Here is a 15,623-nt window from a genome sequence, read left to right as displayed (position 1 = left end):
CAAGAGAAAACCACCTGCAACTAACATCTAAGACTGATCTGACTTCCAAACTCAGCAAACAAGAGGATAGCCCAGGTTCTGTCAACTGCAAGAGCAGATGTGGATTTTAGAGTGCAATAATTAATTATTTACAGATCATCTAAACAGAAAAGCTGAGGGAGAAAATGGATGCGATTACATCTTTTTTTTCTTCTCAAGTTCAGCTCCACTAATTTAGAAGCTAAAAAAAAAAATCACCAAAAAGGATGGCAAACTGGAAATAGAGAGACCATCTTCCCCTCCTTGAGACACAAACGAAGCAAGATAGAAATTTGAGTGATAAATCACAGCATAAAATATAGATGTGCCATGCAGTTCCTACATTCTCAGAAAAAGGTGAGAAAACATGATCCAGCACTCCTACCACCAGTGAGGGCTGCAGTAATCTCACAATGCATAAATGAAACAAGTCACAAATTTGATGAGCAGAGCAACTACTTTTAACTGCTATTTTCCTATATCTAAAGTTTGGATAGGAAATACCTGCCAGTTCCAAGAGTTTAAAATAGTCAGATGGGAAGCATCTATTAAAAATTTTAGCTACTTCAGCTTAATGAGCATGAGATTTCATACTACTACAAAAGAGTCAAATCTTAAACAGGAACCTTATAACTAGCCAGAGCCAGGCCAGTGCACCAACTTCCCTAGTTAATTGCCAGCACTTTAAAAGAAAGCTAATACTTCAGCACAAATCTTCTTAAAGGAGAGAGTCTGCTAATTGCTACCTTCAACAACAGAACTGCCCACTTATTCTGTTCTTTCGGTAACAGTGTGTTAAAAAGCAGTGGAATATCTGCACGCTTAAAATGTATGCCTGGAACCCACAGCATCATCAGCTAATTAAAATGCTGCTGTTTGTTGCAGTGGTACTTCAATATGTAACAAGCTGTCTCTGAAGTACTTGAATATTATTAATACTTCAAACTTGTCCCAGTTGTGAATGAGGAGAGATAGGCAGACACTCCCAAAATGCTGCCAACATAGAGTAAAACAGCTTTTGCCATTAATGAGAACATACCCTTCTTAATACAAAAATAATAGCATCTGTGCAGTTTCAAGCTTTTTCTTCTTATACTCTTTAACCAAGACAGGACAGGTGGCTGATCTGATATTACTCAGAAACAAATTGAACTCCACTGGACACACCAGAACCTACTCCCAATACCAACATAAGAACTCAAGTTATTTTACTGCAGAAAGCAATTCGTATTCATTCATATTCTTTTGATATATATTTATTGACTAGAACTTAATGCACTTAAACATGCTAAGCAATTAAATGACTACTTAAAAAAATCCATTCCAAAGAAAGCTGTACAACTGTCACATTTTCCCTGTTTCATTTCAGAAGAGAAATGATGTAATTTGTTGGTAATTATGGTTTTGGTTAGAAATTTGGTGAAAGACTAATGCTTATGGAATTACTTTAACAAAGCAGACAAAAAGTATCAAGCAAGAAATCAAGTTGGACAAAAGCTTTAAAAGGGAAAAATAAAATCTGCCAGCAGGTCAAACATCACTTGCAATTTCATGTATTTGATCTCAGCCAAAATATGTGCCTATTGCACTGTACAAGAATAATGGGATCAGTGTTAGACTACTATAGATGCATCAACTTTTCCTTTTATACTTGGGTCACATGAGCTACCCACTCTCATCACACATTTAATACTTTCCCAGCAGGACTCAGTGTGGTAATGAGAGAAAAAAATAACTATTTCACCTCCAAACAACGGTGCCTGCCCTGCAGCAAGCAGGCTAAAACCTTGACATCCAGCATGGGAGCCACCGCTTCATGCCCTGATTGCACCCTCAGTTCAAATACACGAGGCCAACAATGGCCTTCTCCCACTTCCTACAGGATCTTTTCCATCATGTGGTTAAAATTGCTGCACTACTCCAGCCATCTGATGTCCCTGTGTCCCACTAATACATCTAATTTCTCTCAACAACTGTGGCTAAAAGAGGCACATTCTGAGAATACAAATTCCCTGCAGATTCACTTGATTTAGAAGCCACCAATCACTGAATGTTTTGGGTTGGAAGGGGCCTTCAAAGATCATCTACTCCACCCACTCTGTCACTCTCTCCCTTGACCAGGTTGCTGAAAGCCCCATCCAAGCTGGCCATGAACATTTACAGGAATGGAGCATCCACAGCTTCCCTGGACAATCTTTTCCAGTGCCTAACCACCCTCATTTCTCCCTGATGTTCAATCTTCCCTCTTTTCAGTTTCATCTCTCAGTGTTGCCATTTTCCAGGAAACGCCCTTATTCACCATCAGTTACTCTTTCTCCAAATACACACTTTGAGATATGTGGAAATGGAGGTCCTAAACACTTCCTCCTTCTGAAGCACCAAAGAGCTGATCACAGCATACCTGGAAAAGTGTGGTCTCCAAAATGCTCTTCTGTGACATGACAACATAAGCTCAAACCATCTCAAACCTCCCTGATTATCAAAACATACCTCGTGAGATTGGTTTGCCTTTGCCTTGACAGCACTGATGTGAGAAATGTGAACTACATCCCAGGTGCTACAGATGTGACAGTCCTCACATAATTACTTGACTTTTTCTTATTTGACTTTTCTTTACTTGACTTTTTTATGCAGTTTCATGCATCAACATGTCACTGGTACAGTCTCAGCTTTCAATGCCAGCTCATTTTGTCCTCAATTCATGTGTCACTCCTATAGAGCCAACAGGCATCTGTCTTCATTCAACCCCTCTTATCAAGACTGAGAGAAGAAAATAAGCACAAACAGAAGTACATATCTGAAAAAAAAACAGGTTTTGCTGCACTGAAGGATAAAACTAACAGACCAGGAAAAAAAAATCCTCACCACTATAGAAGGTGAACACTCACTCCAGCTCCTGTAAAAAATTTGCTGAGCTGAGGTCTCAGCAAGGACATACTCCTTCCCAGACTAACTCAACAGAGCAAAGGAATCAAACTAAAATATTAAAAAAGCGCATCAAGCAAATTAAAAGATGGTCCTATTGCAGAATAGGGCCTAAACAAGAACCAAACTATGTCTCCAAACACAGTACTAGTTGAGCCTGCTTCCATGTTTTTCCACTCAATCCAAATAGGACTGAATGACTGCATTAAAAAGACAGCATACATGGGAAATACTATTGATAGACAACACCAAATTAAATTCCACCAGCAGAAGTCGTATTCTAAATGAGTAAGTTTAACTAGTTTTAATTAAACATGGAAATGGTGCCTAACAGAGCATTAAGAACAGGAAATTATTTTTAAGTGAATAGTAACTTCTTAATTATTTCTTGAAAAGGCTTGTTCACTTTAGAGAAGACCAGAGCTGGTAATAAAGATTATGTTCAGCTCTTTAAAACACATGGAAACAGAATCATCATTACCAGCTACCAAAAAAATAAATGCTCTGACACATGACAACAGCAGCAGACACTTAAACAGACTTGGTAAACTGGGGGTATCCACACTGAGTACACTCCTGGAACTGAGTTCTTTGGGAGCACAGGAAGGTAACTTGTTTTGAGCAAGATTGTCTAGTGTAGAAAAGTAAAAATTTACCTTTGAGCAGCGAAGTGAAATTGAGGTTGTTCCCAGCTACAGCGGATGTATGACAAGAATGTGATAAGTAAACAAGCCACTTGTCATGTTGTACATTAGAAAACCTCAGTGTCCTACGCTACCTGAAGGCACCATAGTCAGTCCTGAGCAGAAACATCTTCCTTGCAGTCTTCTGATTTTGGAGTTCTCCAACAGGAAAGATCCCTCTATTAAAATACAAGTGCTTAAATGGGAATATGGTTCAGCCTATAATCCAACAATAGATGGAAAAGCTCAGGAATGGAAGACAAACAGGAGGGGGAAAGTCAGTACACCTGTTAAACCAGGTTTACTCTGTGTGTGCAACTGCTACAGCTGAGGTTATCAGCAAGGAAGATATATAAACATGCAGACAATCCTCACCCTCAGAAGGAAAGAAGAGCAACTACTCAATTCCTGGGGTGTAACTTTCAAGGATGCTCCAGCTACTACACTCATCTTTATACATTGCTTCAGAAAGCCTTTCCATAGCACAGGTATCATTTCTCCCTCCCTTCCAGCGTCAGACAAGATACTTAGTAGATCCCCTAAGCACCATAAATTAACCTCCTTACCCACCTACCTTAATTTCAACTGTTTCCACATAAAATGAGTTTAAAGATTTCAATTGCCTCACTTAAAAAAAACCAAAACAAACAAAAAACCCAAACAAACAAACAAACAATAAACAAAAAAACAAACAAGAAAACAACAACTGGAGAGGTCTGCTTTCTGTGTAAAACAACAATTCAGTCTGTCCTCCCAGCACTGCAATCCTACATTGGCAGTTAATCTTTGAGCAGATAAGTTTAAGGATTGATGTAGACTAGAAGACTGCACTTCACTACAAACACAGAATGAACCTTCTACCACAAATGCACAGAGCAAAATCCAGAGGCTCCCAAGGTGCTGGGAGCAACAGACACACACAAACAATTCCAAGCCTCCCAACTATAAGGGTGTATGGAGACTGAGCCCTTGGTGCTCAAGTGGAAGGGAAAATAGAAAAGAAAACCAAAGCCATAGAAAGACTCTGCTTTCAGATGAAATCTAGAAAGCTACATGATATTTATAATGCCAGGAATTACACATACACATACTTTTCATTCATTACCTTTCCCCTGAGTGGAAAGCAGTTTTGCTGAAATGCCCTTACACCCTCAGCACTGCCTCAGTTCTCATACACAACTTCAAAATACCTGTCAAGGCACTTAACCTGCAGTAAAATTGTTCCTCTTTTGCAGGCATGACGAATAAAGCACAAACCTGAAGGTGTTTACCCACAGTCATCCAGCTCAGCCAGTAAAGTCAGAACAAAACCCGTGTTTCCCAAATCCCAAACCCACAGCTACCCCAGGAATCTCACTACATTCTTTCATTTGCACCAGTATCTTTGTCACCCCAATCTTCTCTATCAAATCACTCCTGTTCAGTCTTTTCTTATCTTACTATTAAAGCCTTAAGGATGCTCTTCTGGATTTGAACATGAATTTTGGTGTAGCCCAAACTTAGCAATAAAGTTACTACTTCAATTTAAGTCTATATACTCTAAATCCACTCTCACTTAGTGGTATAAACTTTCTCCCTGCACATCAGAAATTTCTTCAGCAGCACAGTAATGAATGCAACCCCCAGAACACTTAAAGCAATGAATAACTAAACAGAAACAGCTCATTTTATGTGCAAAAAGAAACCCTCAGAGATGCATTAGCTTCATTTCCTCAGGACATTTTGACAGATCTGACTCAGCTTCAGCAATCCAGCTTTACTTCTATTTTATAACTAGACCAGAGGAGGCTGATGGATGAGACTGCCCCATGACCACCCCAGAGTCACAGCTTCTCCTCTCCAAACCTTCAACAGACTGGCAACAACACGGGGCTGCTGACAGCACAGAGATCTTTCTCAGTGGACCATCATAACTGTGACAGGGCAGCAAGACAATTTTTTGGCTTTCTAAGAAGGAAAGTGGAAAGAGTATGGGCTGGCCACTCCCCAGCTGAGATATCAGATATTCTCCTGTAACCTGAGAATCAGTCCCAGCCTGCCTCTCTCATAACCCATATGTCTGATTCAATCCAGCTTACTTTAGGGAATTAATCCCTAAAGTGCTGCCGAATGACAGCACATGAGCAATACATTTAGATTCCTGTAGGAACATTAAATTACATGAGAAATATGCCTTGAAGGAAGCTTGTCATAAAACGGATACACAACTTTTCTCCCAAATTAAAGGGAAAGTGAGAAGACCTTTACACTACTTGGAGCTACAATCAATTTAGCCAGAGTACAGCCAGATCCCTTCACTAAATATGGTTATATTTCAAGCGTTCATCTCCACTGTTGTAACACACACAGAACACCCCCCAGAGACAGGCAGCCCTTCAGAACTGGGTATTACTCCTGTATGCAACACAGAAGGTCAGTATGAACAGGATGACATTACCATGCCACAAAACCAGCCTGGACGGTCATTCCGCCAAACAAATGTCTGTTTCTAGAGCCCACTCCTGGCTCCAAAAGCAGCTTGGAGCAGTTTGGCCATTCATGTCAAACTCTTCCTTCATCTATCTTTCATCTTATAATTCGATAGTGGATTCTGGAAGCTGCATTTATTAACTGCTTTTCCAGTTGAAGATCTTCACACAGGTGAGATTACAGGCCATAATAGTATCACTTTTATGTTCACACTTGAAATTGCTAGCTTTCCCTTTGCACACAAATTAAGAAATATTCAGCAGTGTTACTTAAAAGCAAAAAGCTTTTTACCATCTTTTCTTGAATTTTCTCTGCAAAGGGGACATGACATTACTAAGCACAGGCATTCAGTGATGTAGGAACGCATAAGATTTCCAGTCGAACAAAGAGAAAATATGTATTAAATTCCCTCCTACAAACAAGAATGTAGCCTGTAACTACAGGAATGTTTTTCACTCACTCCCCTCTTCCCAACAAAGAATATAAAGGTACTTTCTGAAAAAGCTTTTTTTATACTGTTACAAAGACAGCAAGCAAAATGAAACTCAATAATCTTTCACCTATTTTCTACCAAGAAGTCAAACAGATTGGCAACAAGCTGCTTGTGGTGACATAATACTTAATTAAAAGATTAAGAGCACATTCTTTTCTCAGAGGCTATGCAACATAAAGCTTTTCTGTCTTTTTCCACCAAACACAATTTTATTCCAGGTAATTAAAGGTGATTTTATTCACATAAAGTCCTTTCCCTGGTACATATGCCTCCTATATTTCTAAGTCAAATCATTACACACTACTATGCAAGGACACCACATGATGTATTAGTCATTAGGGTGGATCCCAGCATGGCTTTGCTGTATCACAAAAGGAAATACTTAATGTTCTTACAATTACTTTGCAGAGTGTTAATAAGATAGGAATCTAGCTTTATTTTAAAGTTCAGAATTGATGAGGCAAATCAAATTGAACACATAAGCACATCTCTGTGCCCAGATTAAGCACAGGGCTAAACTGTGACACAGCACAACTTGTAACAGGCACTGTCAGAAATCCACCCTCCCAAAACCAGGGCTTAAATCTCAACAGGCATTTCAGTCAGGGCTTCCTCTGCTGCTACCCTAGAGATGTCAAAGCACAAACATATACATTAGGAAGGGGCTTAAATAAAATCTCTCACATAATCCAGTACATAGTTACCAAGAACTCCAGCAACACAGACCAGACAGGAGCTCACAACCCTTTACTACTACTTTCCATTATACCAGCAACCAATAGCTAAGTAGATTAAGTGTATTCATATTTAGACCATCTTCCAAATGAAGAACTGACTACTCCTTGGATAGGATTCATAATTCTTCCAATTTAAAGTGTTACTCTTGTGTAAGAGTTTGGGACACAAAAAGAAGCTGTGAAAATACGAGCTCGGCTAGTTAGAAACTGCAATACTACTAATGCAATGTGGCATTTTGAACCAATCTGCTTCCCTTCTAGAAATAAACATTTAAGCCTAAATCAGAGCAATGACATTGCACTCCCCTTTTGACATAATTCTGTGTTTCATGTACACTACAAGCTTAAAGGATTCTGGAAAGATCTTGTAGCTTTCAAAAATAAAAAATTTAAAAAAAACAAAAACAAAACAAAAACAAATGAATGCACAACCAATTCTGGACATACAAGCTGTCCTTTAAAAGTTTCCCAACCACAGGAAAAACTATTTCTTAGCATTTTAGGAAATGCCTTCCCCGCACAAGAAAGGATTTGGAATAAATCTAATGATTTAAGAGAGGGAAAGGCCCTCCTCAGCTCAGTTTCTGATGGAGACCTCCACCCAGGACTACACTGACTGGAAAAGGTCATTAGGGACACAGAACATGAGCTTATTCAAACCAAGTCAGAGGGTCAAAGCATTAAGCAATGCACTTGCATACCAGAGAGGATTACCTACCTAAGCAGTTAACACACAACTGTGAGTTCAGGCTTGTATCAATCAGCTCCAATAATCCCAAGGATCGATTGCAGAGTGGTAAGTGCTGCAAGATCAATAGTGTTGCCTTCCCAGTTATCACAGCAAGCACACAAAATGCAGGGAAGAGAAACCAACCTTTGATGCATCCTAGAAGACCTACTTTTTCAACCAAGAAAACTATTTATAATTTGTAAACAACCCCTCTTTGCCTTTCCTTCCAACAACTGTTTTCCAAAACATCTTCAGAGCTTTCCAATTACAGTTCCACTAGACCCTCTTTACACTGACATTGATCTGAATTGTACTGGTCAATTTTAAATAGATAGACATGCCTCTAGGTAGAGATCCTTGCAAAATGACAGCTGAAGCTCTCGAATTCATGATTGAAAAGACTGGGAGTGATTATGCTAGGAACAAAATGCCAGAAAGGCTGGATAGAAGTTCTGTCTAATAAGTAAAACTAAATTTCTCACAGACCAATTTATCAAAACATTCAACCCAGCATCAATTATAAAATACAGGAACAGGTTGTTCTAAAAACTTATTATACAGAGACTGGACATGGACAACAATACTGCATGTCTGAATTATCAATCCCTACAGCTTGTGGAAGCAACAGGAAACCATTATCTTATACAGTCAAAAAGAAGAATGAGTAAGGTGATACTTTCTGTGTCATTATAGCACTTTTGCCACCAGCACCAGCCAAAACAGCTTCAGCTGCGACCATGACAGTTGGATGATGCTGGATTGGTCCAGAAACCTGACTCCTCTTCTGTTAGTTACAGGTTTTTATCCCTAGGATAGCAAGCACTGGGCACCACAAAACATCACGTGAGTAATGGAGATGGAGCTCTTCCACGTGTTTCTGACTATTTGTCACCCTTATGATTTTTCTACCCATCAACACAGACTATACATTAAGTCTCTGAGATGATCAGTATACTCTTTGAATATTCTGAAAATTAAATTCCACTCATTAAAGAGAAACTAACACTTACTGATTCACATATCTTCTACCTGAGATTTCCCTGGTTTTCTTTTTGAAGTTTCACGTGCCTTTGTTTCCGGTCACACTTGACTTATGCAGTGTCTGACCTTAGTAGCTGCAGCTTCTCCTCTGACTCCACAGTGCACCCATACGAGAAAAACAAAACAAAACAAACAAAAGGAGGTATCAAACAGTGGAGGCCACACACAGACAGTGAAGGAAGGAAAGGACGACCACTTTCAGTTTTGTTTCTGAGACTAAACCCACAAGTTGCAAAAGCTGTTTAAAAATTGCCTGCTTTCTGTCCCCCTGCCCTTAGAATTAAGGTTGTTGCCTAAAAGGTTTAAGTCACCCTAAAGCAGCACTGCCCCCTTTGAATCGCAGCTCTGTGAGCACAGGAAACTGAGGTCATTAAGCAGCAGCTCTGCGCGGTGCTGCAACCCAACACCACACCGCTCATAGCCTCGAACACATCGGCTCAGCCCGGCCCTGCTGCTGCCACAGGGGACAGCTCAGCCCATCCCACTGCCCTGGCTACGACAGAGCTCCACACAGATCGCTGTTCCCTACGGAGAAAATGGCAGCAGGAGACCAAAACAGGTTTTTCCCCCCTTCTCTCCCCTGAAAAATGCCAGGAAACCAGCAGCTGCAGGAGTTGCAGAAACGCTCCAAGGTTGGTAAGGGAAGGAAGGTGAGGAAGAGGTCTGGCCAACTGCAGCACTTACTCTTTTTCCCTAACACCCTGGGCCACAGCTGGAGTAAGATTCCCCTCACCAAGCTCCCACAGAAGCCTCTTAACCCCGTGACAGGCTGTGGGATGCAGCATGCCTTCCTTCCATCAGGAGCACAGCCACTGAAGTGACTTCACCACTCACAGCCCAGCTCCTTAGCTTGGCAACACAGAAACATTTCACTGAGTCTGAGATAGCAGCAATGTTAGTTCCACAGCCAAGTGCCAGAGTCCACCTGGTTATCTCTATTCTAATGAGACAGAGGACACGTCATAAGACTTCTGTAAGACTGGGAGTTTTTTTTCACTTGTTTGGAATTTTTGATGATGTGAAGAGTAAAAACAGTTGAGAAGGTGATTACTCATTTCCAACTACTGTAATTCTTTTACTCTTGCAACAAACGTGGGTAGAGCCCAAATCTTCGTTCGCGAAGCCTAGCCATGATGAATTCTTTTACTAATTAAAGAAAACCCCAAAGAAAGCTAACTTTGCCTTTAAAAAGGATAAATTTTGAGCTATCAAAACACAGAGACACAGCCTTTGAATTACACAGAACAGCTTCATAAGAGTGTTAAATGTTTTATTTCTGGTAAGCACTGAGCTAAACAGAACACAAAGCGCTACCAGGAAGTCAAAAACTACAAAACTGAAGTATTCTTACACCAACACATATAGCCATGGGATGTCTGCATCTCAAATGCAGAGAGACATTTAAAAGCAGAACAGAAGAAAAGACCCAGAAATAGGTGATGAGCATAGAGAAGGAAGTGTAGGGCTACGAACCGTGAAGTGAAGACAACTGGCTCCTCATCCTACAAGGAGATGCAACCAAAGAGTGATCGCTCTGTGATTTAGCATTGGTTTAGAAGAAGTCTGAAGTCACAAGCAGTACAGGGAAGATGTGCTGTGAAAACCCACAGTGCTCAAGCGACAGAAACTAACAAGTTACCTGCAGGCAGCCTCGACAAGCACCACACCCCCAAACAAAAATTGGATGTTTTTGCTCTTGACGGGTTTAAGTTACTGCGAGGGGGCACCTCCCAACGCCACGGACACCAAACGCTTACTCCGATTTCAGCAGCAGCCGGGCAAACTCAGCAAGGGTGAACTCATCAGCGGTAATTAAGCAGAAAGACATTCCCCGGACTCCGACAATCCCGGAAACTGCTGGAAAGCAGGAGCGTCACCCCCGGGCCCGACCTGCCCCTGTCCCGCTGAGCCGGGCGGGGGCGGACGGTCCCCGATCCCGGAGGAGGAGGAGAAGGAGCGCGGTCTGGCTCCAGTCCCCACGTCCAGGCTCAACTGCGAGGGGACCGGTACCGCCAGCACCGCCTGCCCCTCCCCGCTGTCCCGCCCGGCATCTGCGGCCCCCGGCCCCGCTGTACCCGCCCGGTACCTGCGGCCCCCGGCCCCGCTGTCCCCGCCTGGCACCTCCGGTCCCCGGCCCCCCTGTCCCCGCCCGGTACCTGCGGCCGCCGGCCCCGCTGTGCCGCCGCTGTCCCGCGGTCCCCGCCCGTCCGTCCCTACGGGCCCGGCTCGGCGCCGCCGGACTCGGGCGACGCCATCTTGTCTGGGCCCCGCCGGCGGGATGGCGTCACGCCGTGACGTCACGCGCCCCACCGGGCCAATCGGGAGCGGCCGGCGGTGACGTCACCCGGCGGGGAGTGGGGCGGGGAGAAATGTGAGCCACGCCCCTTTCCGCGGGGGGCGGGGCGGGGTCAGGGAGTGTCCCTGTCCCATTCCTTGTCGTGTCACATTCCCTGTGTCATTCCCTGTCCCTGCCCTTGTCCCTGTCCCTATCGCATTCCCTGTCTCTGTCCCTGTGCCAGCCGCGGGCCTGTCCCCATCTCCTACCCTACCCGGCGACTCCTGCGACACCTCCTGCCCCTCTCCCAGATGGGCTCCATGAGAGAGTCCCTAAAGGGCTGGATGAAGGTGGGGAGCAGGGCCCAAGGAAGCCATTTCACCTCTCAGCCCCTTTCATCAGCATCCACGGCACCCCCACCACCTCCCTTGTCCCTTCCCCTAAGGGGCTGAGGGGACACAGCCAATGGGTTTTCAGCCTTTTGACTGGTCCTTCTTCCGAAATGGAGGAGGTTTGTCCCAAATACGGGTAGCAGTTGTGCATGTGAGGAAGGATATGGAGAAGGGAGTTAATTGTGAGAAATCAAGACTGAAAACTGCCAAACTGAAATTATCCTTTCTATCCTCAGGGGAAGCTGGGAAGCCTGAGAGGTTCTTTTATAGTTTCTTTTTCGCTTTGGCCTCTGACAGCACCCTTGTCTTTGGGGCTGGTTAGAGGAAAACACAAAAAAAGTCATAAAACCGGTGTCATATCAGGAAAATGTTTACTGATTCCTGTGACTTGAGGCATCATTAGGTTTCAGGTGGTCAGGAACTGCCATTTTTTTCCAGCCTGCCTAGACCTAAAATGTTTTTCTTCTTTCTCCTCATCCTGTTTCTCTTCTCTGCAATGCTACTGGCAAGTGGCAGTCGCTGGCTTTGGATGACCCACAGTTTTGGCTCTATAATCATAGAAAAAAGTTCGTATGAGCTGTGTGAACATCAGAAAAATCACTCATCCATCCACATGGGGGTGTAATGAAAAGCGAATACTCTGTATCCCTTTAATTCCCCAGAAATAAGGGATTTCTCAGATGGAATGGTGTGGGAAAATGACTGTGTGTAAAATTAGAGAAAACTGGGAAGTTATATTAACATTTTAACAGAAATTGTGACAGTACGGAAATGATAGGGTGAAGTGCAGGTGCTGCTCCCTGGATGGAATGCGGTCAGCATGCTCAGCTTCCCACACACAATCCATGCTGAAGGGGACTAAATGGAGAGTGGAGTGGAGTGGAGACACTCGATGGTACTTTGTAGCTGAAAAGCCACACAGCAGCTGTCAATCAAGGGAGAAAAACAGAAGATGTCTTGCTGCTGAACCAGCAATTGATCACAAATGCGATACTGGCACCCACCTCCATCCCAAAGGTTACTGAGGTGTAACAGACGTTACCCACCTCCAAGGTACGACCACCCCCCACTGCACATGATGTGTGACTGGAGTTAGTCAGGCTCCACCTGAATGCAAAAATAGCATGAAATCAAGTTAAAAATGGGGAAAAGTTAGGGAAGACTCCATCCTAACTTCTGGAATCAACTGACAGGCTGAACCTGTCTTCTCCCCCATGGGGCCTGTTGGGTAAGGAACAGACTCTATGTGGGGTGATTGATTATCTCAAGCCAGCCTTTTTTAATTATCAGAGCTTCTCTATAGAATGCTTTGGATATGTTTTTCCAGACAGATACTATCACCAGCAATCTTTGAACTTTAACCTGTCCCAATTTTCTATTATATTAATAAAGAACATTATTGCATAAACTGTTGGTGTGAGTCATCCAAGAGTACTGGCAGTGGAGTGGAGGGAGTGACACACTTGGCTGTGGAGGCCTGGGAGAGGGTCTCTCTTATGTTGTTGGCATGTGTGTGTGCCTGGATCTTCCCTGGGGTGCTGGCAGACCAGTTAAAGATGTGGAGACCCTCGATCAGGTCTTTGTGTTTGTGTGTGACCCTGAACAAGTCAGTCGAACTGCCCTCCGATCCAGTGGATGGTTCAGTGGAGGGTTGGACATGAGGAGGAATTTCTTCACAGAAAGGCTGATTAGATACTGGAATGGGCTGGCCAGGGAGGTGGTGGAGCCACTGTCCCTGGAGGTGTTTAAGGAAAAACTGGACATGGCACTTGATGCCATGATCTAGTTGCCGTGGTGGTGGATCAGTCAGAGGTTGGACTCAATGATCTCAAAGGTCTTTTACAGCCTAATTAATTCTGTGATTCTGTGACCCTGTTCCCGTTATGGGACGCTTTCCTGGGGTTTTGGGGAAAATCCCCCCCTTTCCCTGAGGGAATGCCAAACCCCCGCCTTGCACTGAGCCCGCCCCGCCGCCAGGGGGCGCCACCCCACAGCGGGATGGCCGCGCTGCCATGGCAACGGCGAGGGGGCGTGGTTAGCCCTGCCGCCGGATTGCCGGGCAACGGTGCTGCGGGCGTGGCGGGGCCGCCGCCGCAAAGCTGCATCGAGACTGTCGTAAAAAGAAGAGTCGAAAAAACTCGGGGTGCCGTAAAATGCCGTGAGGCGCGGCCGGCGGGGCCTGAGGGACAGAGCCCGGGCCGGTCCCGCTCCATATGCCCCGAACCGCCCCGAACCGCTCCATGTGGGGCCGCTCCTCGCCCGCAGCCGCTGCCGCAGCCTCATCCTTCTACTATGGCCCGGAAAACAGTTAGCAGGAAGCGGAAAGCGGCGGCAGCCGCCGCCGCGGGGCCTGGGGGGCTCCAGGGGGAGCAGGTAAGCGGAGGAGGGAGAGAAGCGCTTGTTCCCGGCGGTGTGAAGGGGGATAAGCCCCGGTTCCCGGCGGGGAAGGGAAAGAGAGAGTGAGAGAAGGAGAAAGGGAGGGAGGTGGGGAGGGAAGGAGGGAGGGATGACCCTGGCCGTGGGCAGTGGTGTCCTGGTGCCGGGGGGCGGGTGTCATTCGGGGAGGGTGCCGGGAGGGGGGAGGGGGTGCTGGAGAGGGGCAGACCCCGGTCCCGGTGTCACTTGCGGAGGTGTCCGGGGTGGGCAGGGGTCTCGGGGAGGGGCATCCTCAGGTCCCAGTGACACCTGCGGGGCCTCCGGTGTCACCCGAGAGGGGCAGTCCCGGACCCCCCTGTCACCGGGGGGATCCGGGGGAGGGGCAACCCCAGGTCCCACTGTCACCGGGGGAGGAGCAGCTCCGGGCCCTGGTTTAACTCAGGCAGGACAGACCCGGTCCTGGTGTAACCCCCTCCCCGCCGGGCTCGCGGAGCCCCGTTGGGCTCGGCCGTTCGCGATGCCCCGGCCCCGGCCCGGCGGAGCGATGGTGCCGGGGCAGCTCTGGCCCGGCCGGAGGAGGCCGCTGGGCCCCGCGGTTGGTGTCATCCCCGGGATGTAACCCCCAAACCTGCCGACCTCCGGTTTCTAAACCTGCCCCGGTCCGAGCGCCCTTCCCGTTTCCACGAGCAAACGTCACCCCAACGGTGCCGAACGGCCGCGGGCTGTCGTTAATGTCATCGCAGCGTTACTGCTCCTTTAGCAAATATTTATATGTTTAATTCCACGCTGCTAAAGGCCCTGTCAGCGTTTCGGGGCTCATCTCCACGCACGGTGTTCCGTGGGTGGTTTGGAAGGCTGCAGGTTTTCCGCCGGGAATATCGTTGAATTTTGGAGGGTGGTGCCTAAAGTTTGTTCCAGTTGCTTTATCCGATTTCCATCTTTATTTTTCACAGTATGTGTGGGATCACTCGGTGCACAAAAGGAAAAGGCTCCCCCCAGTGAAGAGGTCCCTGGTGTACTATCTGAAAGGGAGGGAGCTCCGGATGCAGAATGAGTCCAGCTACCACCGCCTGTTGCACGGATACGCAGCCCAGCAGCTCCCCAGCCTCCTGAAGGAGAGAGAATTCCACCTCGGAACCCTCAATAAAGTGTTTGCCTCCCAGTGGCTGAACCACCGGCAAGTGGTGTGCGGGACGAAATGCAACACGGTGAGTGCCACCTCCCGCGGTTTCCTTTTCCCTCTGAGAGTTACTCCACCTCCCCAGATGGTGCTTACTGAAGTCCAAATGTGTGAACTGCCACGGAAAACTTTAGGAAGTAGTTCGAAGCAGAGTCAGAATCGTGTAAAATTAAGTTTGAGTAAAGGCAGGGGGAGCTCAGGGATGAGCTGTTCTTGTCCGGGAAGTGTGGCAGGCACTGCACACAGCATCTGTCTGATCTTTCCAGAGTGATTTACGTCCCTTTGCAGGATGGAGAGCAGCACT

At 45.8% G+C, this 15,623-nt stretch overlaps 2 protein-coding genes and 1 long non-coding RNA gene across 10 annotated transcripts in view; 1 reads left to right on the top strand and 2 right to left on the bottom strand.

The window, feature by feature from the left end:
- The window catches only part of UBAP1 (ubiquitin associated protein 1), a 34,565-nt gene extending 23,167 nt beyond the window's left edge, over positions 1–11,398 (bottom strand). Inside the window, exons 1-2 of one of the 6 annotated variants that reach the window (XM_027670385.1) lie at positions 11,253–11,396; positions 9,085–9,188 (exon numbers count right to left, since the gene is read on the bottom strand). The gene's annotated coding sequence lies outside the window, so the exon portion shown is untranslated. Of the gene's footprint in view, positions 1–9,065; positions 9,189–11,252 lie in introns of those variants that run through there. The other 5 variants (XM_027670386.1, XM_027670389.1, XM_027670387.1 and 2 more) reach the window with 5 other exon arrangements.
- Positions 11,399–12,120: 722 nt separating this feature from the next.
- Positions 12,121–13,657, bottom strand: LOC113960684. Its single transcript, XR_003532080.1, has 2 exons — positions 12,768–13,657; positions 12,121–12,311 (listed from the first exon to the last, which is right to left on the bottom strand). It is a non-coding gene; the product is annotated as an uncharacterized LOC113960684 (long non-coding RNA).
- An 89-nt stretch (positions 13,658–13,746) lies between these two features.
- The window catches only part of DCAF12 (DDB1 and CUL4 associated factor 12), a 30,506-nt gene continuing 28,629 nt past the window's right edge, over positions 13,747–15,623 (top strand). Inside the window, exons 1-2 of one of the 3 annotated variants that reach the window (XM_027670344.1) lie at positions 13,747–14,136; positions 15,093–15,347. In XM_027670344.1, coding sequence (XP_027526145.1) covers positions 13,762–14,136; positions 15,093–15,347 — 630 coding nt within the window. In that variant the 5' untranslated portion in view covers positions 13,747–13,761. Of the gene's footprint in view, positions 14,137–14,246; positions 14,735–14,850; positions 15,001–15,092; positions 15,348–15,623 lie in introns of those variants that run through there. The other 2 variants (XM_027670343.1, XM_027670345.1) reach the window with 2 other exon arrangements.

The sequence above is a fragment of the Neopelma chrysocephalum genome, unplaced genomic scaffold, assembly GCF_003984885.1.
Source record: "Neopelma chrysocephalum unplaced genomic scaffold, ASM398488v2 Primary Assembly neopelma1_96845, whole genome shotgun sequence".
NCBI classification, from domain to species: domain Eukaryota; kingdom Metazoa; phylum Chordata; class Aves; order Passeriformes; family Pipridae; genus Neopelma; species Neopelma chrysocephalum.
The sequence above is the reverse complement of the archived record's forward strand: the minus strand, read 5'-3'. Positions and strand labels throughout refer to the sequence as shown.